Below are 25,784 nucleotides of genomic sequence, written 5' to 3' on the forward strand. Positions count from 1 at the left end.
AATGGCTCAAGTCCCTATCCCAATTTGCCTATCCTGAACCCCCCACTCAACATCCTCTCGAAGATACCCTGGCAATCATACCGCCTCTGCACGTCCCTCACCAGTTCCAACATGCCACTTTCCTTCTCTCGAAGCATGCCCCACACGTCCTGACCCTGCGCCGCGTAATTGACGTACCGGAACGGATGGAGTGCGTTAGGGGTGGATGAGCGTGCGAGATCTTCGGCGCGGGAGAGGACGTTATTGAGGAGGGCGGTGTACCGCTCCGTGTGTGATGCGTTGAGATAGTGGATTTCGAGGGAGAGTACTGCATACACTCGTCAGGTGAGGCCAAGTGAGGTGATTTCTCGAGGAAGAATAGAGTAGAATGTACCGGGCCTAACGAGCGGGGTGGACAAGTCCACTGGACAAGTGAAGGGGAGGGAGGATCCTGGATTAGATGCGATGTGGTTTGCTGGGGTAGAATGCAGGGGAGGGATAGAAATCGATGCGATAAGGGTAGATAGGGTAGGACTGAAAGAGGTGGGTTGTGATAGGATGGGCTGTATATATTGATGGATAGATGTAGGTATACGCAAAATATCGGCATAATATGAAAGGCCCACACAGCAACATATATCGGCATAGCACGAAACTGTCCACACATCGACATATATCGCCACGGGCAAACGGAGCACGGCCAGGCACACCGACCTCATCGTACGAGTACATGTACTTACATATCAGTGCCTCGTCCTCGTCATCCAGGAGCATGAGGTTTGTGTGTCCTTGTCCTTGTTTCTGTTCTTGGGCTTGTCCTTGCGCCTGTGCATGTGCCTGTGCTTGATTCTTAGCATACCGCAAATGAGGCAGCGTCAGAGGCTGGACAAGCATCCCGGCTTGGAGGACCGGTTCGCCGCGAGCGAAAGTCTCGTCTTGCAGAGCCGTCGCGACGAGGTCGGTGATCTGCGCGAGTAGCGTGGGATCATTCCGCACTGTCATCGTGGCTTTGTAGACCCTGTGAAGCCAAACAGAGATCAGCTCCGCACTTGCAAACTCGTCATATGGGATAATTCTTGCGCCAGGGTGGCCGTTGACTTGTTGGGTCGTCAAAGGTACAGGGACGCAAACTCACCGGAACCCATAAGGGTTACTCATCTCGACAAGCTGAGCGACGTCGCTCATGGTTGATCTCCACGTCGAGTTTGTTAGGGTTGGAATGTCAAAAAAGGGCTGCCATAGTGGCGGAGGCAGGGGATTTGCGTCCGTAGGAGTACCTTGTTGCTCCTCTTGCGGAACTAATCGAGTCAGCATGAGCATATACACTGTGTTGTTTTGCTCGTGGTTGTTTAGCGTAGTGTCGAAGCCGACAGAAAGGTCCGCTGACGCGGAGTTAGGGTCCATGTGAGCATTTTGCGTGATGTTTGTAAGCGCGCGGAGCACCGCAGGGATGTGCTCGTGGGAGTATTGCAGGAGGGAGACGTGAAGAGGACCATGAGTCGAAAAGGTCTTGATGCGGAAGCGGGTGGCGATGCCGAAATTGTTGACCCCTCCTTTGAGGCAGGCGAAGAGGTCGGGGTGGGCGGATGCGGATGCTGCAATGAAGGTGCCATTCGCCAGGACGACCTGGAATGATAGGGAAGCGTAAGTACAAGATTGAGGTTGAAGGTGATAGACAGAAAGGATCGCCAGGCAACGACTGATGGTTAATTAGGACATATCACCTCGATCTCTTCGACAGAGTCGGCGCCCCAGCCGCACAGGCTTGAGAGTAGGGAGATGCCGCCTTGGTCGGCCCCGTCAGCATCATGTCCCACCATGGCAGAAGGAGTGGTTATTTACCCCCCAGCAGGTATCCGCCCACGCCCACCGATGCAGCTCTTCCGCCGGCGACCGTCAAGTCGAAGGGATCGAGAATGCGGTAGACATCGATCCAACGAGCTCCAGTTCCAACATCCACGTAAGACCGATCCGAGGCCAGTGATATAGAGTCCAGGGCAGAAAGATCCAATGTGATCCCGTCATCGACGTTCGAGGCGCCAAACGCAGTTGCATGCCCGCCGCTCGAAATGGCAAACTTCACATCGTCACCGAACTCAACGAGCTGCGAGATCAAGGCGCCGAGTTCCTCGCTCGTCCTAGGCGATATGCGACATGATGGTGTGAAGTCTGCTTGATTGGACGCCCAGTATCGGGCCTGTTGAGACCGATACTGTCGATCGGTAGGGAATGTGACAAGAGATGGGAAGCGTGATGCCAGCGTGTTGCACTACATGACGTTCCTCAATGACTTGACTGTGAGGTAGAACAGCACGCATGAACGGGTAGTGAAACCTACTGCTACTGAGGAGGCTCGTTGCAGGGGCTCGCTAGTGGAAGTTGCCCCTCTTGTGCCACGCAGACAAGCGCGAAGACGGAAGCCGCAGTCAGAAGACTCGACGCAGCATGGTTCCAGACCGAATGCATGTAGTTTCATGGATGAGGTGGGAGTAGGAAGAGGGAGGGAAATTTGAAGAGCCCAGTGCTTGATAAGCATCGGCCAATTGTCTTGATCTGATCAAGGACTGGCTTGGCAGCAATGAACACAGGGAAGTGGGGGAACTCGGTCTGCTTCTTCCATCAGTAGGCTGTTCTGTTAGATCTGGAGGAGATGAAGGAGGAGAGTGAGAGCAAGTGCCACGGACTAGAGCGTCGAGTCAGAACGCTGTACACGCAGGACTCTCCGGTTGGCACCGCAGCAGTCGAAACTACGACTGGGGCACCAGGCAGCGTAGTAAACTCCGTGATCACGTCAGTCCACGTTGGTGAAACTGGGAAAGGATGGAAACGGAGATCCAACGGCCGCGGAATTTGGCGACAGATGCCTTCTGACTCAAGCGAGCTGAAATCGACAGTCGCCATTCGCCAGAAACATCTCCATGACATAGTGCGAGGACGACGAGCTTGCTCGGCTACCGAGTCTCTGCCCAGTCTCCTTTTCGGCACGGACATCAGACACTATAGACGTCAAGTCGTGTGAGTCCTTTGCTGATGGGCCGTCAGTATCGTCAGGCTGTACAACTACATTCGTCAGCCTCAGTAAAATTGCGAGCACTACTGTTTTTCCGTGTGCGAATTCAATCTTTTCAAGGCGACACACGCCAGTCCAATCGCATCGTTCATTCGTCATCATCGCTATCAACTATCCGCCTTGCCCTCTTCCTGCTTCTGAGCTTTGGCTTCTCGGTATCCCCCGTCTCGCTCCTTGCTGTCGATATACTTCGGTAAGCTAGCAAAGGGTCGTCGTGACCTTCATCGGCCCGGACACCCCTTCTCTTCTTGTCTGAAACCAACTCCTCGAGATCGGGCAATTCATCATCCATGGCATCGTAGTCGATACTCTCTTGGGATACGAAGAACCGTTTAGTGACGCCAGCCTCTCTTCCTGGGGCCGAAGTCGGCGACAACGTCGAACGCAGGGAAGCAAGAGAGGAAAGATCATCTTGGAGCCCTCTTTCGGACCCCTGAGGTTCCGAACCCCTCCACGGCACAGCACTCGAGGCGCACCCAGCATCTTCTTCTTCGTCGTCATTGATGAAACTGTCATTGTCATCATATTGCCCCACGGAACTACTTCGCAAAGTGCCGCCAGATCGGCCTGTGAGGCTGATGGATTTGAACTTCGCTTTTGACCTTGACAGATACGCTTCAGTGTCTGATTCAGCCCAAGTCCCTTCAAAAACAGGCATCGTGGTGGGCGAGAGACGGAACTTCGCTTTCGTCTTTTTCGCAGAGGGCTTGGTGGCTGACATTGACTTCTCCGCTCCGGAGTCCAGACAGAGATCATCGTCCTTGATCTCTTCACACTTCGTGGGGCGATCCCAGTCTCTGTTGGGAATGTTCATTGCTTTGTAGGCTCTGACCAAAGTCTTGGTCTTCTTCGAGTGCCTGACAAAGCTTGTTCTTCCCAGGCGGCGTTGGTGCTCTGGGAAAGCGTCAAAACGAACGAATTGGATGTACTCGTCGTCTGACCCAGCTAGTTGGACGTAGCGGTCCTCAAGCTGGCGCTCTTCCTTCTCCGACAATACTAGTTCTTTGAGCGAAGCTAACGGAGCCGGTTCATCATCTCTCTCAGGTTTGGGCGTGACCGTCCCCCTTTGCTTCACTTTCGATTTCTTGTTACCGTTGCCCAGAAACGCAAAGCCCGTCTCAACACCATCCGGCATGTGGAACTTCTTTGGCGGCTTTTTGGCACTTCTCCCTCTCTTCCGTGTCGGCTCGACAGAGCCAGGCTGGGTATTCTCCACCGGTATCTCAATCACCCTCTTATCGACCTCTGGCACAATCTCTTTGGGCACAATACGCGGAGACAACTCCTCGTGGAAGTTGAACTCCCTGCCACTTGCAATCTTGGCCTGCATCTTCTGATAGTTATCTTCAGATTGGGCAAAGTCCTGCTCTTCCTTGCCACGCATCATGAGCAGCACGATATTTCCGGCCCTTTTGCGGCCCGTCCGGCCCATGCGCTGAAGCATTCGGATTGGCGATTTGGAGCAATCATAACAAACGATAAGGTCGACCTCGCCGATGTCGAGACCTTCTTCTCCGATCGATGTCGCCACAATAGTGTTGTACTCTCCTGCCTTGAACTTTTGAATGATCTCGAGCTGTGTCTTTTGGTTCATACCTTCCGAACCGCCCTTCGTACCGGATTGACCGACGAATACATGGGCTCGGATCATTGGACCGTGGCGGTTGAGGACTCTCACAATCTCCTCGGCACTGTCACGGTAATGCGCAAACACCATGATTCTCGTGTTGGTAGGCTCGGAAGCAGTCCGTGCAGTCCCCTCGCCAGCGTTCATGAAGTGGTTGAGCACAACCCTCTTCAGGTAGCTCAGCTTCGGATGCCCTTCGAAGTCTGGGTCGTTTATCCATAACGCCAGTCGATTCATCATCTTCTTGAAGTGCTCGTTGTCTGTAACTTGTTTGGCTGTCTTGCCGCTACCGGCTTCTTGGACAAACATTTTCATTTTGTGGTAGAACGGCCCAATACCATGATACTTCAACAGTTCGATGTTATGAGCCAGGCTCATCAATACCGTGGAGATTGCCTTGATCATGCCTTTGACTGCCTGAGGGGCCCTGCGGCCTGCTTCGGATGACTGCCACTTGTCCCAAGACATCTTTAGGCCGAACAGCGTGATTCTTGTAGGATCCTTACCCCACGCAGCTCCTTGAGAGTGCAGCTTGTTCAAGAGCGGTTGAAGTGTGGCCGACAGCAGCTCCAGCACCATTGTCATCTCCTCGGAATTCTCAAATACCTCGGTTTGGATGTTTCGGTTGTGTACAAAATCTCGAATGTCAAGCGAGTCCTCGGTCCTGATCTCGACTCTAGCGATCCCCAGACCATCAATCACTTCCTGCACTGTCTCGACATCTTTACCGGGCGTTGCCGTAAGAGCCAGAACCCGAAAACTGGAATTGTATCTTCTCAAGAACTTGACGACTTCGACATATGCATAACTGCCGGTTGCCTTGTGCGCTTCATCAACCACAACAAGAACAACCTTTTTCGGATCGCAATAGCCATGTTTGAGGTCGTTTATGAGGGTCTGAGGTGTCATGAAGAAGACTCGTTTCTGTTGCCATTCTTCTGCTCGAATTGCTGGCGCAACCTCGCCCGTTAGCATGGTAGTCTGGGACCGAGGAATGCCAGCAATGTTGAAGCACGCATCAATCTGTTGTGATACCAGCGGTTTCGTCGGCGCAACGAAGATTATCTGTGCATTCTTCGTCCACCGGTACCAGTTCAACATGACCGTTGCCGCTATGAAGGTCTTCCCCAGGCCGGTAGGCAAAGCGACCAAGACATTATGGAATAATCCCTTGTGGACAATGTTGTATTGGTAGTCCCGGGTTCTGCCAAGGTTGGTAGGGTACACCCAGGTACTCATTGCATCTCGGTCAATCTCATGGTGGGTTGGAGGTTCATTCCGGTTCGCCAAAGGCCAGTTGTGGGCTCTCGACTGACTTTGCGTGCGAGGTGGCTCCGCTTGAGTGGTATGAATTCCATGCAAGGTCGTTTGTCGGAAGGAAGAAGATTTCTGCAACGGTTGTCGGGGAGCCGAAGCATGGGTGGATCTGTTATGATGAAAGTCTCTGATAGTATCTCCGTTAGCAGGTAGACCGATGTTGTTGGCCGCTAAAACTTCGAGTCCTGCTTCGACATCATCAAGAGCTGCTAAAAGTTCTAGCTCATCAGTGTCATCGACATCAAACTCGTCGTCGACTGGGAGAGCTTGGGGCGTGGGGCGAGTAGACACATGGGTGAGCGGCAAGCTCTTGGGAGCAGAAGGTGATGGTAAAGCGGTTGACGCGTAGGTGGGGGGCAAGCTCTTCCGAGGAGAAGGTGACGGTGAAGGGGGTTTCCGTGGTTTCATCCATCGAGGGCCTCGGATCCGTGAGGGACTAGAGTATTGCTGCGTTAATTGAGTGACGAAGGTGTCGGGATGGCTTTCCCCAGCAGGTACGTAGATGCGGTCATCGTACTTCGACTTCTTGTTCTCCTTGCCCTCGCCGTCTGGATGTGCTGGCAAATCATAGTCGTTCTCTTGTGTGCATGGGTTACTCAGATCAGGATCGAGTCGACGGCGTTTGCGAGAACGCGGACTACGCTCAAGTTGTGAACTCGGCACCAGAACATCCGAGCTCTCTTCAGCCTCATCAGCTAGAAAGTCCATCGCGTGGATTTTGCATCACATCCTGGGCTTGCAGATATCCGTGAACCTTAGAGGTGGTTGGATTGAGGTGAAGGTGAAGTAGAAGGTGAGGTTGAAGAGCGCGCGTTCAAGCCGAACGCGTGTCCACGTGTCGTTGGTTTCCGCACCGATGAAGGAAGTGCAGTTCCTACGGAGCAGTACAGAGCTCTGCCGAGGAAGTTCAGACGCCCTCCGAGCCTCCCCATCCTCATCCTCTTCTTCGCCCTTTCATCGTCTTGCTCGCTCGACCGATCTTGAGGCCTATCCAGCAAGATTCAAAGCCTGCCGGCGAAGCTCAACCGTGCAATGGCAAGAGCGCGCATATTTGGACGCACAAGGGGATCCGATAGTCCACTTGAACTCATTTCTTCCTGAGTCATTTTCATGCCGTTAAGCCGCGACCTCTCTGTGTGCGGGCTGTATTAGATTGGACATCAACGGAGTTAGGACCCAAACTTAGAGCGGATGGTTCTACAACGCTCAAGCACATCCAGCAATAGAACACTCGGTTTTGATGATGCTGTCGTGTGTCGACAGTTGATGCTACATTGATAGAATGAAACTGACAACTACCATTAGGACTTACGTTTGCACTAATCGGCACTATATATGCATATAACCAACGTGTGGAGTGATGTGTCAGGGACATGGCGTCGATATCCCTGCCTGATTGACCGAACCGGCTGATCGAGTGCCTGGGCTGTTCCGTGTGCATGGTCCTTTTTGCAGTCTGTACCTACTCCGAGGCCTGTTCCCCTTTGTGAGACATATGTTCCTTCCCTGGCACGTGATGGCATATACTGTCATCACTGTGCTAGCTCCCTGAGTGGCTGACATCTAGAACAGTCGGCCCTTCGGCTTGTTCAGGGTCTTCAGCATATTCGGCTTCATCAGATCTCTCTTCCTCATCTTTCTCTTCTCAGGCACGGCCGGACAGTCTGCGCCACCTGAGTTCCAGCAGTCCAGCGCATCGGTGGCGGTCGACTCCTCGAAGGTGTAGCAAGTATAATACCACAGAGCCGCCACCTCGGCATCGGCGTCTGGCAAATCATCGTCGCAGAGGAGACATTCAGCCGCGGCATAGATTCCAGGCTCATCGCCCAAAGCCTTGGTACCACAGGTGCACTGGATGGGCTTCGTGTCGGTAAATTTCTCTCCAGTCGCGACAGCGGGATCGGTCGTGTTGGAGCAATACTCGAGGATGATATACCAGTCGATGCAAGGGTAGACTGCTGGGCAGGGGATCTCATCTCCACTTTCGCTACCACCCGAATAGGTCTGTGGGAGGGCGGCCGTAAGACCGACGACCAACGAGACCGTGACGATAAATGTAGACAAGAGCTTCATCCTGGAGATGGTCAGGTCAGACTGGAGGACGAGGTGTTGGGTGGAGAAAGGGCAACATACTTGGGTGCAGGACAGGTACAAAGAAGTCTGGTTCAGATTGGATTGGTGGGGAAGCTTGCTAGGAAAATTCGAAGGAGTCGAAGTTGTCTTTGATCTGTCAGGAGTGAAAGACAAGGAGGCTGGAGTTAGGGCTTGAGAGCCTTATATGCTCGCGGAGTGACCGGGATGGTGAGTTTCTGATGTTGACCGGAAAAGGCAGTGGAAGGACTCCCTTCTCGATGCACGTCGTGCAAATAACAGAACCAGCTGAAGAATACGGAATCCCAGCCCCCAAGCTGAGCGTGCGCATTGCGACTGACAGGATTTGCAGAGCGTGCCAACGCTGTCTGAGAGAACGGATTCGGCATCAGCTTCGGACCAGCTATCTCGGGGGTGCAGCACCAAGACCAAGGCAGACACGAACCTCATTTTAGTTACAAACAATTTCAAAAACCGCCCATGGCTTGCAGTGCACGCCGATCAGTTGCGTAACAACATCACGCAGGTGTGGGACAGCGTAACTCGGCCGCCAAGTTGGACGATCAAGAAGTGACCGACCCCTGCTGTCGTCAATGAGTTCGACGCAGCCAGCACCGAGCAAGAAGGACGCGTTGCGTGTCATGCCAGTAAACCAGCAGTCTGTGTTTTGGACAGACCGGTAAGGGAAGTTCGTGTTTGGTGGGACATATTGCTGGTGTACCAGCCCGAGATACTCCGTACTCCCGATCATCTTGTCAGGAGCGAATGTTAGTCAACGGCACTGCCATCGTGTTAGGCTGAGGATGTGGTTCAGGTGCTGAGTGCAATACGAATGCTGGGCGGACATATTCTTTCAGCTCATCAAGGACAGACAAACAGCATCGCGTCTCAGCACCGAGGTCATTATCGGGTCAGGCTGAACGAGCTTTGCTTTGTCGGTAGCTCTTCTGTGGCGTATCTGACAAAAGAGAGGGAGTGGCCAAGCCCTCGACACGAAGTCTTAGGAAATTCTTGGCAGAAAGCTGGGGTAAGTGGGTAGTCAAACACCTGCCAAGACTCCAAATTATCCGCTGAGCCGCTTCCGCTTGACAGAATAGCAGATTCAGCTAGGCGAACCAGCACGCGTCCTCACTTCCGTCCGTCCTCTTCTTCCAATGTGTAGGAGCGGCGACAGCAATGATTTGTGCTATCGAATGGGTTGAGTTGTCGAAATTTGAGGCTCTTCCAGCAAGCTTTGCCAACGTGCTTGAATGTTGAAAGCTGGACTGGATGACAATGAGGTTTCTCTCAGCGGAAATCTCATACCCGGGGACTTTCCAGCTTACAAAGCTCAGCCCCCGTATTCCGCCTGACACTTGCAGGACTGCTGTCATCAACTCGACACTAGACTTGGGTAAAAGACCGAGCCTCAGCATTGGCGGCATCCCCAAGGCGCAAGCGGAGGATGTGCGGCGCGTCAATTACTCAAGTACACTTTGCCGGCTGGGCAGCAATGGTGAGGGTCAACGAATGCTTGATTGAAGTACAAGTACCAGGCGAGATGAAGTGAAAATGTTGGGAGAGACGGACCGCCGGATTGTTCTATGGTCGCCCGGATATCGGAGTTGGTTTACGCAATTTTTGGTGGAATCTTTGCAACGCCTCGCTTGTGAAGCAACCTTGCACAACCGCCGGCTAGCAATGTCCAAGTCAAGCGTGTATATGCCTTATAGCCAAGATTACCAAAGCCTACTGCCCACTACCCTCTGCCTTGCGGCTTTTCGACTCTTGTCTCTTCCTACCCATCCAGCTGCTTCAATCACATGAACTCGGGGCCCGAAGTCCGCCTTGTAGGTATTGATTTCCGTTACCTAGAGTTTATGACACGAGGGTGGTCATGACCACTGTGCAAATGGACTGTCAAAACAACAGATACATTGTACCCAGTGCCAATTGCGACGACGACCAGACTCCGAAAGCCTCAATCTCGTCTCGGAAGCTCGGTTTCGTCCGTCGCGCTGTCTGGCAAGATTTGAGCCTTATTCCATGCACAACCGAGCCCCGGGCTGCCGGCGAAGACCCCGTCCGGCTTCATCGGCCAGTGTCATTTTATGTTCGTTTAGCCTCTTGGAGCTTCGGTACACAGAAGTTACCTAGGTAGGAAAGTAATCATTTCTCGAATAAATGTACGCTAGGCACAATTGGGGAGCGGCGACGCAACCAGCAGTCCTGATGATTGTTGGGCAGGAATGGATTCAACGAGATACAGCACGAGAGTGTTTAAATGAGACTATCTCGGACTGTTTGTCTAGACGTCAATCCACATCAGATGATGGATCGTATCTCCAAGTGCACCGCTGCCCACGCTGGGAGGGCGACTGATACCACCTCCTCCATACATGGTGATCAACACGGGTAGACGGGTCCAGGGACGTAGTGTGTACAACGTTACTGCTCCTCCACGGGATGCTTGTCCAAACTCTCATACCACTGCAATGTACTTCCAACCGAGAACGCCCAGCCACCCCAGAAATTGGCCAGTGCAGACTGGTACTGCGCACCGGCATTGCCGGAAGCTGGGCCGAGGGCGCCGCACAACTGCAATGGTCTTTCTCAACGCACATTCTCCAATTACCAGTGAGGTAGATGGATGATTTGGACGGACAGCGAGCGAGTCGTGACTTACGACAAAACCGATTCCGCCTCTTCCATTCCAAAGCCCGACGTGCCATCCCAGGACGTGTGGAGAGGAGGTGTACCAATTCGGCTGTGTCTCGAGCATGTACAAGAAACTGCGTGTTGGCCGTGTGCGTCAGAGATTGTCCTTGTTAAGAGCAAAGCCTTCAGCAGGTGGGAGCGCAGGAAGACTCTGTCGTCCATTTATATGCGTTACAAGAGAAGCGCTGCAGAGACACACGTACCCACTGATGGTAAAGCCTATTGAGCCGATGATCTGCGGAACCCAGTATACTCCGTTCAGGGTACTCTGGCTCATGTGGTTGATGACTCCCGGCAGTGCAACAAAGCCGCTGATCCAGAAAATGGTGGTGCCACAGAACATCGCGAAGCTCGCAAGGAAGCCGATCTCCTTCAGGCAATGGGACCGTATTGTGTGCCAGCTGGGAATCCACTGCCATTCTTGCCCGTCGCCGCTGCCTTTCCCAATTCCTGATTTATCATTGTGGTGGTGGACACAGTGCTGTAGGTTGGGAGATATGCGGACCATATCTCGCCCGCTCTGTTTGGAGACAAGTTTCTCGATCTGCCATCCGAAACACCCGACCCTTTCGGCGTTGAAGGCTTCGATCATCAGAAGGACCGAGCCAAGCTGGAACAGAGTTGCGCCCACGAAGGCAGAAACTCCACCGCCAACGAGGAGCTCTTTAGGGAATGTGCTCTGGGGAACCTCAAGCGGAAGCCACAGGCAGAATGAATTCAGGATCCAGGTTGCTGAGGCGATGAAGAAAGTGATCGCCACGAGATACGAGATGTCCCAATAGCGGAAGCAGGTTAACATGCACTTGATCCCCTTCAACGTCGCGGTGACACTTGCCGTCTTCTTTGGTACAATGTATAGCGGCGAGGTAGAGTCCACCTCGACGGCTGGCTTGTATTGCAGGAGATGACGGCCCTTGCGGTTGTCCCTTGATCTCCACGCGAAGTGAACGTCATGTGCTACTTGCTCGTTCGCGGACGCCAGTGTGTGCGCTTCCACAGCTGCTTTAGGACCATCACTCTCGTGGGTAGAAAGTGGCTTCTCCGTCGTCAAAAGTCTCGGAGATGGAATACTGCATGTGTAGGGTGCAGGAAGGCCAGGGCTCCAGTCGTACGCTTTGGCTGCAAGACAAGTAAGTCATCGTTCCGGAGTGGTTCACCTGAGGGAAGGAAAGATGTGTTTCTGGCCATTTCCCACCCCTGAATTTGGTGAGAATCAGTGAGCTGGATGGTTATGACAGAGGAACGCACAAGGACGACGATTATTCCAATGGCCGTAGACAGAGTCGGAACCTGAAGATCCTGCTCTTACATCTTGCCGGTGGTCATTCGCTGTGGAGATAAGGCTGCAGTGTATGCCCCAGGCTCGAACTCAGTCATTCCGCAGCTTCGGCAGTCGGGACAGCATCTGATTCATCACAGGACGACGAGAGGACAAAGGGACTTCCGAGACCCTGTGGAAGCATGGAGCCCATTTGGCTAGACAGCTGTGGGCGCACACTGGAGCAGGGTGCTACATTGCGTTGGTAGTGCTGAGAAAGGTGAGTGCGTTCACTAAGGAAAGCATTTACGGTGGGCAGATACAAGTCTAACGCTCGAGCACGCATCGTCGAGCGTTCGGGGATCCATTTGGGGAGCCGCGACCGGATGGAGGCGCCCGTCAGTGTCGAGAAGCATTTGAGAAGGTATGAAGATCCGGCAAACTCGCGTAGCTTTCACCCAAAGCGAAGGTCATGATGACCATGTTGGGAAGGGCGCATTGATGTTATTAAGGTGGGGATGAACGGAACCGACGCCGAGGACCAAAACGGGAATGGTAGCGACGAATTGTGGGAGAGCTCCAGGTCCGAGCTTCCTCTCCACCCTCGCATATGGGATAACTGTGGTTATAGAGATTTCTCGATCAGTTGACATAACCGGATAGTCACCTCACAGTCACCTCACCATGTGTGTTCACAACCACTTTACAAGGTCGGGACATGGGTGACTAATGGCGCCACTGCAACGCGAATATCGTGACCTGCACAAGGCTCTGTTCGGATACTGCTCATTACGATTACACTCCTACTTCGATGGTAGAATTAGCGCTTTCGTTAGCTAGCGTCTGTGCACTTGGATGGACTGATGTCCTCAATGTCGCCAGATGCGAGTGACTAAGTGCTCTGGACTGCTGGGCAGTGGACATCAGCCCGGTGAGGTAGGTGCATTGTCCATTGAGCAATACTCGGTCGCTCTGCATGGTCGGCTGGATGCAAATATAAATGGGCTAGCTATAGCTGTCCTGCTGGAGCTCAAGCACTCTTCCATCACTCACTTCGCGCTCAGGTCTTCGCCTCTTCGCATACAAAGTCCCCTTTACAAACCAGCATCATGGGTTTCACAGTCCAGAGCAAAGCTTGCTGCACTCGACCTCCCATTGTGCTACGAGGCGGCTACACATATGAAGAGAAGGGCAAATACGAAGATTTCAATGGCATGAAGACCTGTAAGTCGTTTGGCAAAGGAACTCAATCGTCGACTTCTGACAAGGCATCTAGATGTCACCGGCAGTGACCAAGCCACACGAGGCGTGTTCCTCGCGTATGACGTCTTCGGTCTATACGTCCAAGCCATCAAAGGTGCCGACATTCTGGCATGGGACTATCCCGAGCTGCCCGACGGAGCCGGCGAGTTCAAGGTCTTCATGCCCGACTTCTGGGGCGACCATCCGCAAGATCTCGCAAACTTCCCGCCCAAGACACCCAAGCAGATGAAGGCCGTCGTCGACTTCATGACCGGACCAGCCAACCCTGAAAAGACAGTCCCCATGATTAGACCACTGTTTGACGCTTTCCAAAAAGCCAACCCGCAAATCAAGACCTGGTCGATATTGGGCTTCTGCTGGGGTGTGAAGATTGCTGCCTTGGTGACCACCCAGGGGACTAAATTCAGTGCTGCTGCTGGGGCGCACCCCAGTCTGATGGACGTGGAAGACACAAAGCACGTCACTGTTCCGTTTTGTGTTCTGCCCAGCCAGGATGAGGACCCCGAGGTAATGCTTACCCGTGATCATTGCTGCTCTTGCATGGATGATAGAAACCCTACTGACAATGTAACCAATTTACTGTAGTACGTCGAGGCGTGGTTCGCAAATCTCAAGAAGGCTTCACCGCAGAGCTATTTGGAGACGTTCGGCGACCAAGTGCATGGTTGGATGACATCGCGGTAAGTTCTTCGAGATGACAGAGTTCGCTTCCTAATCAAGGTCATTGTTAGTGCCGATTTCAATAATCTGCACGCGTACGAGGAGTATCTTCGAGGATATAGAATTGTTAGGACATTCTTCGCCGCTCATATGTAGGAGCCTGAAGGAGATGCAACTTTGGGGCCATGGCATGACTGCGGTGGTTGTGAGATTTAGAACTCCACAGCAGGAGCTGGGATGAGTATCGTAGACAAGTCGTGTACTTGAAAGTGTTCTCTCCAGAACCGCGTCACATTCAGAAACCACAAATCATGAGGAAGAGGTAGCGACCATCAAGCACATTCAAGGAGGATGCCCAATGGAAAGTCGAGCACAAGGCTAGAGGAGGTCTACCTCTGCTGGCATTTCTGGGTGCATCTTGGGGTTTAATAGAATTGGGGGCTGAGGACGGCACATCGTTGACTGGTTGCCAAAGGTGACGGGAGGTGCAGGATATTAAAGACATATGGCGGCCGAAACTTCAGGGGACCCAGCAGACATAAAGCAGAATCATGAGCGCCGCCGTGCTTCGATAGAAAGAACCGAGAAATGGTTCATCAGGGGGTCATACGTTCGAATAGCAGATTCTGCCCTCCAAGGACATAAGGCTGCTGACAGATAAACGCGAACGCCTCCAGGAATCATACCGCAATTTTGCTTCAAAAGTAATGCGGAGCCACAAAGGCTTCCAAAATTTCGAATCGAAATGATGAGGATAGCATGGCCCTACAGAGCCATTCCTGCTACAACCAGTGCCAAGAACCCAAGCCCAACACGCCCAACATGAAGACTGTCAGCACCATTGCCAGACTCTCCTGTTGCCGAGGCCGTGGATGATGCGCCAGTGGTGGAACCACCTTCTGTAGAGTCGTCAGCACCCCACAAAGAACATCAACTCCCTCCGGCACTTACCAGTCGCTGTCGCTGAACCGTCTGTCGCAGTCGAGTCGCCTCCGAAGGTGGCGGTAGCTGAGGCGGAACCGCTCGTCTGGCTGCCAGTGGGAGCTGCAGTGGCGGACGAGGTGAGGAAGTAGGAGCTGATGCAGGATGCTTGACAGTTGGCGTATTCTTCCGTCTCGCTGGCCGTGCCATTGCCCTGCGGGCATTGAGCGGCACAATCGGTGGTCGCGTTCGCCTGGGATTGGGACGGGCATGGCACGCCAACACACTTGGCTTGGCAGCACACGTCCGCGGAACCACCTGGTTGCAACATGTGTCAGCCTCGCTTTCCCTTACTGTTTGCGTGGTTCACCTACATGACTGCAGACATTTCACTTGCGGGCTCAGAGACGCGGTGGAAGAGGCCGCGGAAGACGCGAGGCTAGTCGAGGCCGCGCTGATCAGGCTCAGCTGCGTAGAGGTCGCATTCTGCGCAGTCGCAAAAGCGACGAGCCCGAAGGCTGCAAGGGCTCTGAAGAAGCGCATCGTGATGTCTGTTGGTACGATCGCGTCAAACCGAAATCGCGCTGCGATAGGCAAATAAGGTAGGGAAAAAGTCGAAGTCGCTGGTAAGAACCGAAATCAAGCGAGTGTCACAAACTGGTAATGAACGTCGCGGCGCACAGTGCCAGAACAGAAGTGTGTCAGTGATACGTGGTAGAGCCCTGCAAAGAGGATCAACTCAGTAGAGGCATGGGCGCACGACGGAGGTAAATAGTATCACGACCGCCGCCACAGCTTTGCCCTGCGCTCGCTTCTCCAGGCAAAAGTGATCCACCAGCCAAATCTCCCCGCGATTTGTTCTTCGCCAGGACGGTTGTTTCAGAAGGCTTGAAGCGAGGCGCTCCTTTGGAGAGATCTGTCGCCGGCCCCTGGTCGGTTGTTGTCTGTTGGTGTTCACGAGGCCAATTTTGGCATACTGGATCAGGGACCCGCTAGCTGGAAATTGATGTTAGGCTCCCTCAGCGCTGGTCTGATCCTCATGGCCTGGACCGCCGACGCCTGTGATTCGATGGAGCTGTTGCACGCGGCGACTGTCCGCGTCGACTACAGCTGCTTGTGTACTCCATTGACCACCGTACCACAATAGATATGCTCGCTCTGAGGCTTGAGTCAGGCAAGTTCTCTGTCAAATGCAAAGGCATACGTCATAGCGAGCAGTGGCCGTTTCGCACTCAATTGCGCAAGTGGAGGACAGCTGTCGACGCGCTAAGACTCTTTGACCTTGCGGAGGATTGATTGGGCATTTCATGCTGTCATGTCATTGCGGGCCAAATTTCCTGAACCTTGGCGGGGGTCGTCACTTCCCACGGTCGGAAATTACCTCGTGTGCCTTTCCATGTCGCCCTTCTTTCACCCGCCGCTTGCACCTTTTCTGGAAATGTGTCGAGTCTTGGCTCTCTTTTGTAAGGGAGGAGAGTCAGGACATCCACAGGTAAGGCTGAAATGAAGCGAATTGACGTCAAGGACGGTGACCGGTAAGTACCTGTAGTCTCTACTCTACATACTGGATCGGACTCACTTACCTCTTCGCTTACCTCTTCCACCATGATACCTATATTGAAAGACGTAGGTAGTGTCCATCCCTCGACAGCACGTCTGCTGCTATTGCAGCGTCTGTTAACTTCTTCGTACGGTCCGTACCGCGCAATGGCCTGTTCCCACATTCTACTGGCAGGTTCTGAGATGCTGTCCGCCAATCACACCCGCTTCAGATACGAGGGTGGCAGTGCGCGAATGCACAGCTGTGATCAACTCGTTTCTGCCTTTTGCAAACCACCATTTGCCTTCTCTTCCTCCTGCATGGATATAAGCATTGATGTTCCTGCATGATGCCAGTCGTAAGTCATTCTCAGGAACGTTGTACTACCGGTCCTATAGACTTCCGAGTTGTATTCTACCTTGGTCGCGCTTGAGCCTCATCTTGCCGAAGACTTCGTCGCTCCTCGAAGTGCCCGCCGGCGAACTAGGATACACTCAAGATGGCTCTCGATTATTTAGCTGCCGCAAAAGACTCATATCCACCACACACTACGGGTCACAGCGATTTCCATCCAGATCTCTTCCATCTTGGGCCGCTCAATGTTGAAAATTCGTACCTCGGCCTGGACGATTTCAGAGTCGTAAGCCAGGACTATCAACCTTTTCATGACGAAAAAGTTGCGCTCAGACGACATTCTTCAACTTCTCCCAGAGAGTCGTCACCGTCTTCTTTTTCGTGGCCGACTTCGTCTGTGCCAGTGGATCGATCTGCGTCTACCCAGTCACCCACTATTCCTTCCAGGAGTTCTTATCCTTCACAAGCAGGAAAATGTCCGCACCCAGATTGCGGCAGGGTCTTTAAGGATATGAAAGCTCATATGTTGACTCATCAAGCCAGCCGGCCGGAGAAGTGCCCAGTCACTAACTGCGAGTATCACCAGAAGGGCTTTGCACGGAAGTATGATATGAACAGACACACCTTGACGCACTTGAGAGGAGAAATGATCTGTGGATTCTGCCCTGGTTCTGGGACGACTAGTCAAAAGACTTTTAACCGGGTCGACGTCTTGAAAAGGCATCTCACGGCTGTGCACGGAGTTGAACAGACACCGCCGAATAGCCGGAGACGGTCGATCGCCAATACCAGCAAAAAGCTCTCAAGCTACTGCCCAGACGCGACGGGGATATGTTCGATTTGTCGCATACGATTCGCCAATGCTCAAGAGTTCTATACCCACCTCGATAATTGCGTACTTCGCGTCGTGCAAGAGCAGCAAAGCGACGATGACGGCACCCTCAGAGCTGGAAAGGATGCAGTGGGACTCTCGGACACCGTGCAGTATAACGCTGTCCAGAAATATCTCAGTTCGCACCGAGTAGATGAGGGCGCGCGACCAATTAGTTCTCCCGGTCGGCCGGCCAAGAAAGGGCTTACATGGTCCACAGGCGGTGCACCGCTCATCGATAAAGGGCGGAAGAGAAGGAAGCACTACCCACCCTCTTGGGGACTCTCGGCGGAAAAGATGTCAATGAAAAAAAGAGTGCTGTGCGTCTACGATGGCGACAGAAGGCTCTACAAGGACGACATGTCAATGCACAAAGATATAGAAGTGCGCCTAAAGCTGTTCGAGGAGGACGGCCTTCTTACGGAGCTCGACCTGGAGATCCTGGGCAGGACAGAAGCCATCGAAATTGGCGCCACAGAAGACCACACCTGTCGGAAAGAGGACCGGCTGTATGGATGTCTCGGTCTCATTTCGCCAGTTGCCACCAAGACTGATAATGAATCGGAACTGATGTACAGGCCTTTGCCAGCTGGTATTCTTGATTTGGATTCTGGCAATATCAATGACAAGGATACCAATCGAGACATCCCAGAGAAGTCCAACATCGGCACCGTCGGCACCGTCAACACACGCCCAGTAAATGATGGGGAAAGGCAGGAGCATTTCCGGCAGAGGTGCTTGCAGCAAAGCCACGAAACTATGTCGGCCGTTTGCGGGCCTTTTCTGGGGAAAGGTCGTCCTCTGAATCCCCACTTAGCATCAACGGCGCAAGACACCGAGATTACCGGGCCACAGGAAATAGCTGATACTCTGTCTCCTGGGGCTGGTCATCATGGCGACCATGAAATCTCCCTTGAATGTTTACCCAATTCTGTTGAGCACGCAGCCATCAAACTTACCGAGCACGATGCTGGTGAGCAGAAGAACATCAAGGCCATTGTGGCAGAAGGTGTTCAGAGCTTTGCATCCAACCTACGGTCCTCGTGTCCCGGAGATCACAGTCCAGGGGGGTCTGATTCGGCCTCGACGGTCCAGGCTGGCGTGATGACTCCGAGTACGTCGGATCGTGATACCTGTCGCCAGTCAGGAGCCGAACCCGACGAAGCGTTCGAGTCTGAAGGGGAGCTCTCATTCATGGCCACACCTGGCCCAGGCGATGTCCAGCTCGAAAGTGAGACACCGTCAAATTCGCGCCGTTGGGCCATACAGAGCACGGTCGCTGGCCAACTTGCACGCTCGTACAACACGTTACTGCTGCGCACGAGGGGCGGGCAAGGTCACAGTACCGGATCGTCCGGAGCTTCTTGTACGGAAAGCAGCTCGGCTTCCAGCTCCAAGTCGTCGCATACAATGCCGTCCAGTCCCGTTTCGACCAGGAAACGTTCTCACACCAATGATGAGAAGGACGAGGACAACGACGGGCGACCGCGGAAACAATGCAACCCTCGTCGTGAGTACGGTGCTGCTGACGACGGAAAACTACTGGCATGTCCTTACTCCAAGTTCGACCCTGCGCGATACTCGGAACTCAACACGACTGAGTTGCAATACCGAGGATGCTCAAGCTGTTTTCTGACAACAATACCTCGACTGAAGCAACATCTCTATCGAGTCCACAGCAGACCACTGCACTACTGTTCTTGCTGCTTTCAGTCTTTCGACACGGCGGTGTCGCTCGACAAGCACGCAAGAGCCAGATCCTGCACTGTGTCGCCCTCGCCCTTCGAAGAGAAGATGACCACAGACCAAATGTCGGAGATTAAACGCCGGACGCCGCGCGAAGAGCGAACCAAAAGCTGGTTCACGATCTTTCGGATTCTCTTCCCTCAGTCTGACCTACCGCGATCTCCGTTTGTCGGCGACTATTCGGAGGAATGTATCCATCATTTCCTGGAGTATTTTGAGCGGGAGGCTCCACGCGTGTTGGCAGCAACCATTGACTCCGAGCTCGACAATTCAATCTTGCACCTGGGCTTGGAACAGCGGAGATTGCTCGACGACATCCTGGAAACTTCGCTGAGCCATGTCGTGGTTACCATGACGCACGCAGCTCGGGCGAGGCAGAGTCCCAGTCGGGTTCAAAGGTCGCATGATGCATCGGTGTCCCGCACCCCTCAACTGTTTCCCGACAGTTTATCGGGTGATATAACCATGGATGATGATAGCTCGAGCACGGATAGTCCGCTCCGAGCCCGAAATTTCACCACGCAATTGACCCTCAACGAGTCCGACTCATCCCCAGACGCAACCGGTACTCAATCCTGGCTGATGGTCAACCGTGCCACGGAGCAGCAATCCAACATTCAGCCACCGAATGTGCCAATGTCAGGTCCATGCATGACTGACCTGATCGCCAAGTTACCCGATCCCTCGGCATTGCTGGAATGCACCGACTCGACGGCCATCGACCATAGCCTCGCCGCCGAGGAATGGCAACGCCTATTACATAGTGCAACACCCCTAGAACTCTGGCAAGACGGCGTTTTCGAAGTGGACGAAAATGATTCCGGCATCGTACTAACGGGCTATCAGCCGGCCATGACATGGTTTGGCTAGCTGCGCGTAGACTTAAACGCATGGATGTACCGGAGGGGATTCACTGACATTATACATTCCCGAGCTGCAGGCAGAAAGGGGAGATCGGCCTTAGAGGCATTGCGGGACTGGACCGAGTACGTAGAGAAGCGCTCACCTTCATTAATCAATGAATCAGCGTTACATTTCTGTGCTTTGTCTTCTGCTCTCACCATCAACCCTTCGTGATACGAGGTACGCGTTCTAAGTGTACTCGACTAGAACCCAGGTATCCGAGACAGACAACTTCCCTTGTTTTCGCAGAGTCCTCTAGAGATCTCTAGCCGGCGTCTCGTCCGCCGCCTATATCCAATGGATAACTCGGGTCCACCGTCCCGCGGCCTGTCTACTGTAAGCTTGATCCATGACTTGCGAGCGCCTCACGTCGATCCAGAGCATCCTCTGACGCAGACATCTCTCACGCGAATACGGAGTACGGAGTTCGGATTCAGGATTCGTGGTTGAGATTTGCCGACACTACTTATCACCAGCCTTGTACTCGTTGATGAGGGCTGCGGTCGGTACAGTGCTCGCTTGAAGGCTCAGAGTTTTCCTCAAGGCTTGCCGTCGTTGACCGAGTTAGCTGAGGCCAGGATCTACACTGCAGGCAGGCATGGAGGTCGAAGAATCCATGTCCGAACCGCACGGCTCTTGCGGCAGAGAGACGTGGCTATTGTACGTACATTGATCTCACTTTCGGGGAACGTCAACGCACTGTAGCTGAGCGAGCATGTGCATGTGCATGATTTTTCGAATAATGGTACGGAAACTTGATTGAGAGCGTCATTCGTGTAAATATCTGCTTTTGCTTTGAATGAAGAGTCCGGGACAGCCGCACAGGAAGGTTGTGCATCTGATGTCCGTCATTAGGTTCCCTGTCCCACCTCCGGGACACGCGTGAGTCCATCCATAACCGCAGCACTTGTTAATTGACTGGATGTGTTCCCCCTCTGCTTGAGCCGTCAAGCATCAAGACCCTACCCCTATTGTTGTCCACGACTCCTCGGAATGACTATGAATGCCACTTATGTCGGTATGCCGTATGTCAGCATGAATTGCGCCTCCGATGTTTCTGACCGTTTGTCGTAGGTGTCTTCGCACTGCCCGGAGGCGATGACAAGTCCTTGTTCACTCCCGGCCTGAATCTTCGGATGGTTGGCACCGTAGATCCAGAGTTGGGTGTTGGTATGGGTTGCAGCACGACGCCCAGTTCGGCTATCTTGGCCGCGCTGTCTCTATCCAGTACTCCTGGTTGCATGACTTCAGCCATTGTCGGCTCCCAGTATTGTTTGAGAAACTCCGGTAGAGGAAGCTTCAGCTCTCGGAAGGCCTCTTCAAATTCTTCCATGAGCGACTCGAGCATGGCCAGGTCTTCTGACTCCTCCGCACGGATGTCGTCTCGGTCTTCAGCGTTGAAAATGACGAAATCGTCAGACCTGTATCTTTTTGTCCAGGTACAACACGTATGCGTTAGAAGAAGCCTTTGGAAGGTCATGATCCGGACAACGTCGGTGGTGAAACCTTCGCGCGTGTCTGTCTTTGCTCTGTCCAGCCATTCGATAAGGTATTTGAGAAAATGACCTCTAGCGACCGTGTAATCTTCGGGGATGTATCCACGCCGCGCAAGCCCATGGACACAGTGCTCAGCCTCTTTGAAGATCTCAGTCAGCGCAGAGCAGCCATGCAGAGAGCAACCACAGACACAATCATCAGTAACAGTCTCATCAACTAGCATCTTTAGAAGCATACAAACCTCTTCATCCTCCAAACTCTTTTGCCATTGGTTTTTCAACAGCCGCGACCTGCGGGAAAAGAACGCAGATATCCAGTGTCTACATATATTTTCAGTGAGATTTCGGCTTACGTACAGTGCAGCCGGACTGTGTGGTACTTGTTCTCTCAGCTCCGTCAGGCGATGTGACTTGTGATCCAACCTCAAGCCTTTACTGATGAGCCAGAGATGGAACTGTGCAACGTCTTTTGGATGGGTGGAGATAAGCTGCATCATAAGCAGACTCTTGTTCCGACCGTCAAGTCGGTGAATGTCGTGGAAGCCGGCGTTGTAAAATATTTCGGCGCATCCCTTTAGTGTCATGCTTTGGTCGACTGTGTTATAGAAATCCTCTAGTAAGTGGTATATGGTGTTCCACCCCTCCGGAACATGCAAGCTAGACGGTACTGCGATGTTGTGCTTGGTAAGCAACTCTGTCAATAACGACGCATCAGCATCCAAAACGGTATCGCAAGAGAGGTCCAAGAATGGTGTAGTCTTGCATGGCAAATGTTTGAGAGCAATGGTGGCCAGGCGCTTCCGCCTGTCTGCCAATGCTCCAACAAGATACTCCACGATTTCAAAGGAGGTCTCCTCCATCGCTATGCCCAAGAAGTCGCCTGCGGAAGCGGAGTGCTGCGTTGTGTAGAGAGCGCAATCAGCTGCGACAAAGAGTCAGACCGCTTCCAAGCATTTAGCGGAGATTGCGTAAGTTACAGGAGGATAACCGGCATTGTCCCCGTGATCAAGTAGCTGGCGCGCCCCCCTGTTGAGCAGTATCTTGATTCCGGCTGGCCAGGTTGCTGCTAGATGCAAAGGGTTGTGTCCTCCTAGAGTCTTTTCACGCAGAGAACTAGGCGAATCGTCGAGGACTTTGGCGACTTCTCTTTCTGACTTGAAAAGAATTGCCCGTGAAAGAGGCCCACACTGCATATCTGACTTCGATCAACACGGCCCTTTCACAAAAATGAAAGCTCATACCATTGACAACATCTTCTTGGCAGCGGTATTGATGAAGGCACGAGACAGTGTTTTGGGAGAATTTGTGATAATCTAGATCTCCCAGCAGGTCCTCGCGGGACCAGCAGGATTCCGAGAAATGAAAGACCTTGGTGGAGTAACTCGATACTCATATCAACCCATTCCATCTCGTAATATCTTAGGCCATTCCATTGCACTAGAATGTCGAGGGGCTTCCTAGGCACTTTCAGCATGCGCCTATCATTCCATGACAAACACTTACCTTCCATCCAGATCCTCGTGATTCTCTTCGACGCCCCAAGCCCTCATCATACTTACTAGGCGTCTATATCCGGCACGTTCTTCATATGCTAGCAAGTTGTATCGTGTTGTTCTATTTGCAGCCTACGTCAAAGTTAGCCGTCGCCATTGCCTTCTGGCTGTCACTGACATGAAATAAATTCTGTCCCTTTTCATTCACATCGGTTGGGCAAGCCTCCCGCCCACTGAAGAGACGATGGAGCTTCACGGCCACCCAATCCCAATAGGATTCCCCTGATGTTGCCTTGAAATCACGATATGACCACGAGTTAAACAAAGAGAAAGCTGGAGACCGATCCGAAACTGTTGCCCGAAAAGTAAGAGAGGGACTGATGGACAAACCGCCGGCTCCAGATCTGATTGAAACAGACAATGACAGTAGACGTGATATGAAGCGGTCTCTGTAGGAATATTTAGCCGCTAAAACAGTCGTGCTCCTTGTCTGGGACGCCAGCGGACACCCCGTCTTGTGGATATTAGAGACGGACGCCGCTCGAGACAAGTTCAAAGACCCGGTTGACCATATCCGATATCGGCATGATTTGAAGATCCTGCAAGAACATAGAGGCAGCACTGCGTTCCTGGGCACCACAGCAGTATGGTGGCTCCTGGAAACTTCGTTGAAAGCTGCATGATCATTTTCTAGCTCATGTTCCTCGGCTCGGATGATATCGCCCACAGATCGAAGCAGGCTAGGTTTTTGAAGCAGTTCCATCTGCACTCTCGATTCTTGTTTTGCCTATCACTCGTTATTAGCTGGTAAATAACCAATATCATGTACCCTTACTATGTGCGCCATCGAGATTGAGGGCCCGGCGCCCGAGTAACACCTTTCTGTGAAGTAAGAGTCCATCAGTGCCACAATCTTGTGTTCAACTGCTCCAGGAAGACTGTCGAGCCTCTGCTCGAGGCCAGAGAAGCCAGAATTGACCTCCTGCCCTAGCACAGTCATCTGCCGATCGACCGACGACATCGAGAGACGCAGTCCACCTATCTCGGCTGCAGCCTGTGATGCTTTCAGGGAGACGAGGGGAAGCTCCCGCCGCAGTGTCTTAGCAACGGCACTGGTATCGCTTGCAACTTCTTTTATTATTCCACGGCTGGCCCCAAGCTGTTCGGACAGATCATTCAGCTCATGGCCGATGCGAGAAATGTCGTGACTGGTTGTAACCGTCTGACGGAGGACCTCAGATGCGTCGTTGAGGAGATGGCCGCTAGCTTCCCTAAAGGTCCAACAGTCAGTACCCCTCGCCAAAAACACCGAAGAGTTGGTCAGGGTGGAAAGCGATCATTACAGCTGCAGAGTCTGTAGGGCAAGCGAAACGTTGGCCTGTAAGCCCTTGACCGTTTCTGAGAAGTCTCGGATTGTGCTTTGTTGAAAGGGAAACGCGGCCTTGCGAAGTGCGAGCTGAATGCGTTCTGATGCATATCCTGTCGGCGAGACAGTTTGGCGACATCGTTGGAGGAGTCTTTCGAGCCTATGGATGGCACCGGCACAGGCAATTATGCTGTCCACAGCCTGAGATATCGCAACAAGTCGAGCAGCGTTCGCTTTGATCAGACACACATGAGCGACCTCTAGAGTATTGCTGAGCCCTTGAACATTGCAGAGGATGTCGCGGATCTTCTCGTCTTGATCGTGGTAGGCGTGATAGTAGGAGATGAGACCCTGGCAGACCTGGATGCCTAAGGAGATGACTCCAACCGCAGTTCCGGCCACCCCAGCCATCTCGACCGTGCGTCGCAAACTCTAGGAGTGCCGAAGGAGACACGATGTTCAGTGACAATGAGAGAAGAACATTTAAAAAAAAGAAAATGGGATTTTGATGGGTGCGGCTGCGAACTGGGAGGCAGACTCGAGTCTGCCTGCTCATGTGCCCCATTCTCAAGACTCGCGATCGAGGCTCGTATCAATCCATGTCACCGGTCTTTCTGCAGCGTCTTCCTGTTGGTTCATCACTGTCCGGTAGTGTGCGTGATCAGGCTTATTGGGTGATTTCGGTGAAAGGCTGCGCTCGGCGCTTAAAACCCTGGACTGTGGTGAGCTGCAGACGAGTGCAAAAAGTACAGAGGAATTTGATGCATCGGCAGAACCTCACAGACTAATTAGACTTTGACTTTCTCCGTATGCAACGAGGGCAAAGTTCCGCCGTCAAGACACAACGACGCTACTGTACTTTAGACAGCTCGCGTTCCATTGGGCAGGTTCACAGCCATTGCCACTCCCTGGCTGCTCACCTGTGTCACTTGCTGCGGCGTCACGCCTGCGGAGCCCCAAGTGCCCCGTCAGGTCAGAGGCCGAGCGTCTGAGTGCCTACAATCTTCACTTCTACCTCGTAGTCTCCATGCAGACACTGCTGTTAGTACTTGCAGTAATGGAGCTCGCCTTGGGCAGAGGCCGGCTTGCTCTTAGTACTGAAGAGGTAAGCGAGTGGAGCTGTTGATGTTGA

At 52.9% G+C, this 25,784-nt stretch overlaps 10 protein-coding genes across 10 annotated transcripts; 2 read left to right on the plus strand and 8 right to left on the minus strand.

Annotated features, from left to right (window-relative positions):
* Positions 1-14: 14 nt before the first annotated feature.
* Positions 15-981, minus strand: A1O7_05088 (uncharacterized protein; the record flags this gene model as incomplete). The annotated part of the gene is made up of 2 exons (XM_007759098.1): positions 15-307; positions 720-981. The coding sequence occupies 2 exons, from the start codon at positions 979-981 to the stop codon at positions 15-17; spliced, it is 555 nt and encodes a 184-aa protein (XP_007757288.1).
* Positions 982-1,110: 129 nt separating this feature from the next.
* A1O7_05089 (uncharacterized protein) lies at positions 1,111-2,297 on the minus strand (the record flags this gene model as incomplete). The annotated part of the gene is made up of 4 exons (XM_007759099.1): positions 1,111-1,605; positions 1,704-1,765; positions 1,822-2,191; positions 2,253-2,297. 4 exons carry the CDS (start codon positions 2,295-2,297, stop codon positions 1,111-1,113), a joined length of 972 nt encoding a protein of 323 aa, XP_007757289.1.
* An 840-nt stretch (positions 2,298-3,137) lies between these two features.
* On the minus strand, positions 3,138-6,701 carry A1O7_05090 (fanconi anemia group M protein; the record flags this gene model as incomplete). The annotated part of the gene is made up of 1 exon (XM_007759100.1): positions 3,138-6,701. One exon carries the CDS (start codon positions 6,699-6,701, stop codon positions 3,138-3,140), a length of 3,564 nt encoding a protein of 1,187 aa, XP_007757290.1.
* Positions 6,702-7,556: 855 nt separating this feature from the next.
* A1O7_05091 (uncharacterized protein) lies at positions 7,557-8,066 on the minus strand (the record flags this gene model as incomplete). Its single annotated transcript, XM_007759101.1, has 1 exon — positions 7,557-8,066. The coding sequence occupies one exon, from the start codon at positions 8,064-8,066 to the stop codon at positions 7,557-7,559; it is 510 nt and encodes a 169-aa protein (XP_007757291.1).
* A 2,445-nt stretch (positions 8,067-10,511) lies between these two features.
* A1O7_05092 (uncharacterized protein) lies at positions 10,512-11,969 on the minus strand (the record flags this gene model as incomplete). Its single annotated transcript, XM_007759102.1, has 4 exons — positions 10,512-10,661; positions 10,750-10,855; positions 10,985-11,900; positions 11,939-11,969. 4 exons carry the CDS (start codon positions 11,967-11,969, stop codon positions 10,512-10,514), a joined length of 1,203 nt encoding a protein of 400 aa, XP_007757292.1.
* Positions 11,970-13,148: 1,179 nt separating this feature from the next.
* Positions 13,149-14,118, plus strand: A1O7_05093 (uncharacterized protein; the record flags this gene model as incomplete). The annotated part of the gene is made up of 4 exons (XM_007759103.1): positions 13,149-13,263; positions 13,316-13,809; positions 13,888-13,982; positions 14,034-14,118. The coding sequence occupies 4 exons, from the start codon at positions 13,149-13,151 to the stop codon at positions 14,116-14,118; spliced, it is 789 nt and encodes a 262-aa protein (XP_007757293.1).
* A 609-nt stretch (positions 14,119-14,727) lies between these two features.
* Positions 14,728-15,426, minus strand: A1O7_05094 (uncharacterized protein; the record flags this gene model as incomplete). The annotated part of the gene is made up of 3 exons (XM_007759104.1): positions 14,728-14,861; positions 14,914-15,201; positions 15,258-15,426. 3 exons carry the CDS (start codon positions 15,424-15,426, stop codon positions 14,728-14,730), a joined length of 591 nt encoding a protein of 196 aa, XP_007757294.1.
* A 1,997-nt stretch (positions 15,427-17,423) lies between these two features.
* A1O7_05095 (uncharacterized protein) lies at positions 17,424-20,264 on the plus strand (the record flags this gene model as incomplete). Its single annotated transcript, XM_007759105.1, has 1 exon — positions 17,424-20,264. One exon carries the CDS (start codon positions 17,424-17,426, stop codon positions 20,262-20,264), a length of 2,841 nt encoding a protein of 946 aa, XP_007757295.1.
* Positions 20,265-21,327: 1,063 nt separating this feature from the next.
* On the minus strand, positions 21,328-22,653 carry A1O7_05096 (uncharacterized protein; the record flags this gene model as incomplete). Its single annotated transcript, XM_007759106.1, has 1 exon — positions 21,328-22,653. One exon carries the CDS (start codon positions 22,651-22,653, stop codon positions 21,328-21,330), a length of 1,326 nt encoding a protein of 441 aa, XP_007757296.1.
* A 1,423-nt stretch (positions 22,654-24,076) lies between these two features.
* On the minus strand, positions 24,077-25,063 carry A1O7_05097 (uncharacterized protein; the record flags this gene model as incomplete). The annotated part of the gene is made up of 2 exons (XM_007759107.1): positions 24,077-24,557; positions 24,630-25,063. The coding sequence occupies 2 exons, from the start codon at positions 25,061-25,063 to the stop codon at positions 24,077-24,079; spliced, it is 915 nt and encodes a 304-aa protein (XP_007757297.1).
* Positions 25,064-25,784: the final 721 nt, after the last annotated feature.

This window comes from Cladophialophora yegresii (assembly GCF_000585515.1).
Source record: "Cladophialophora yegresii CBS 114405 chromosome Unknown aczIN-supercont1.3, whole genome shotgun sequence".
NCBI classification, from domain to species: Eukaryota; Fungi; Ascomycota; class Eurotiomycetes; order Chaetothyriales; family Herpotrichiellaceae; genus Cladophialophora; species Cladophialophora yegresii.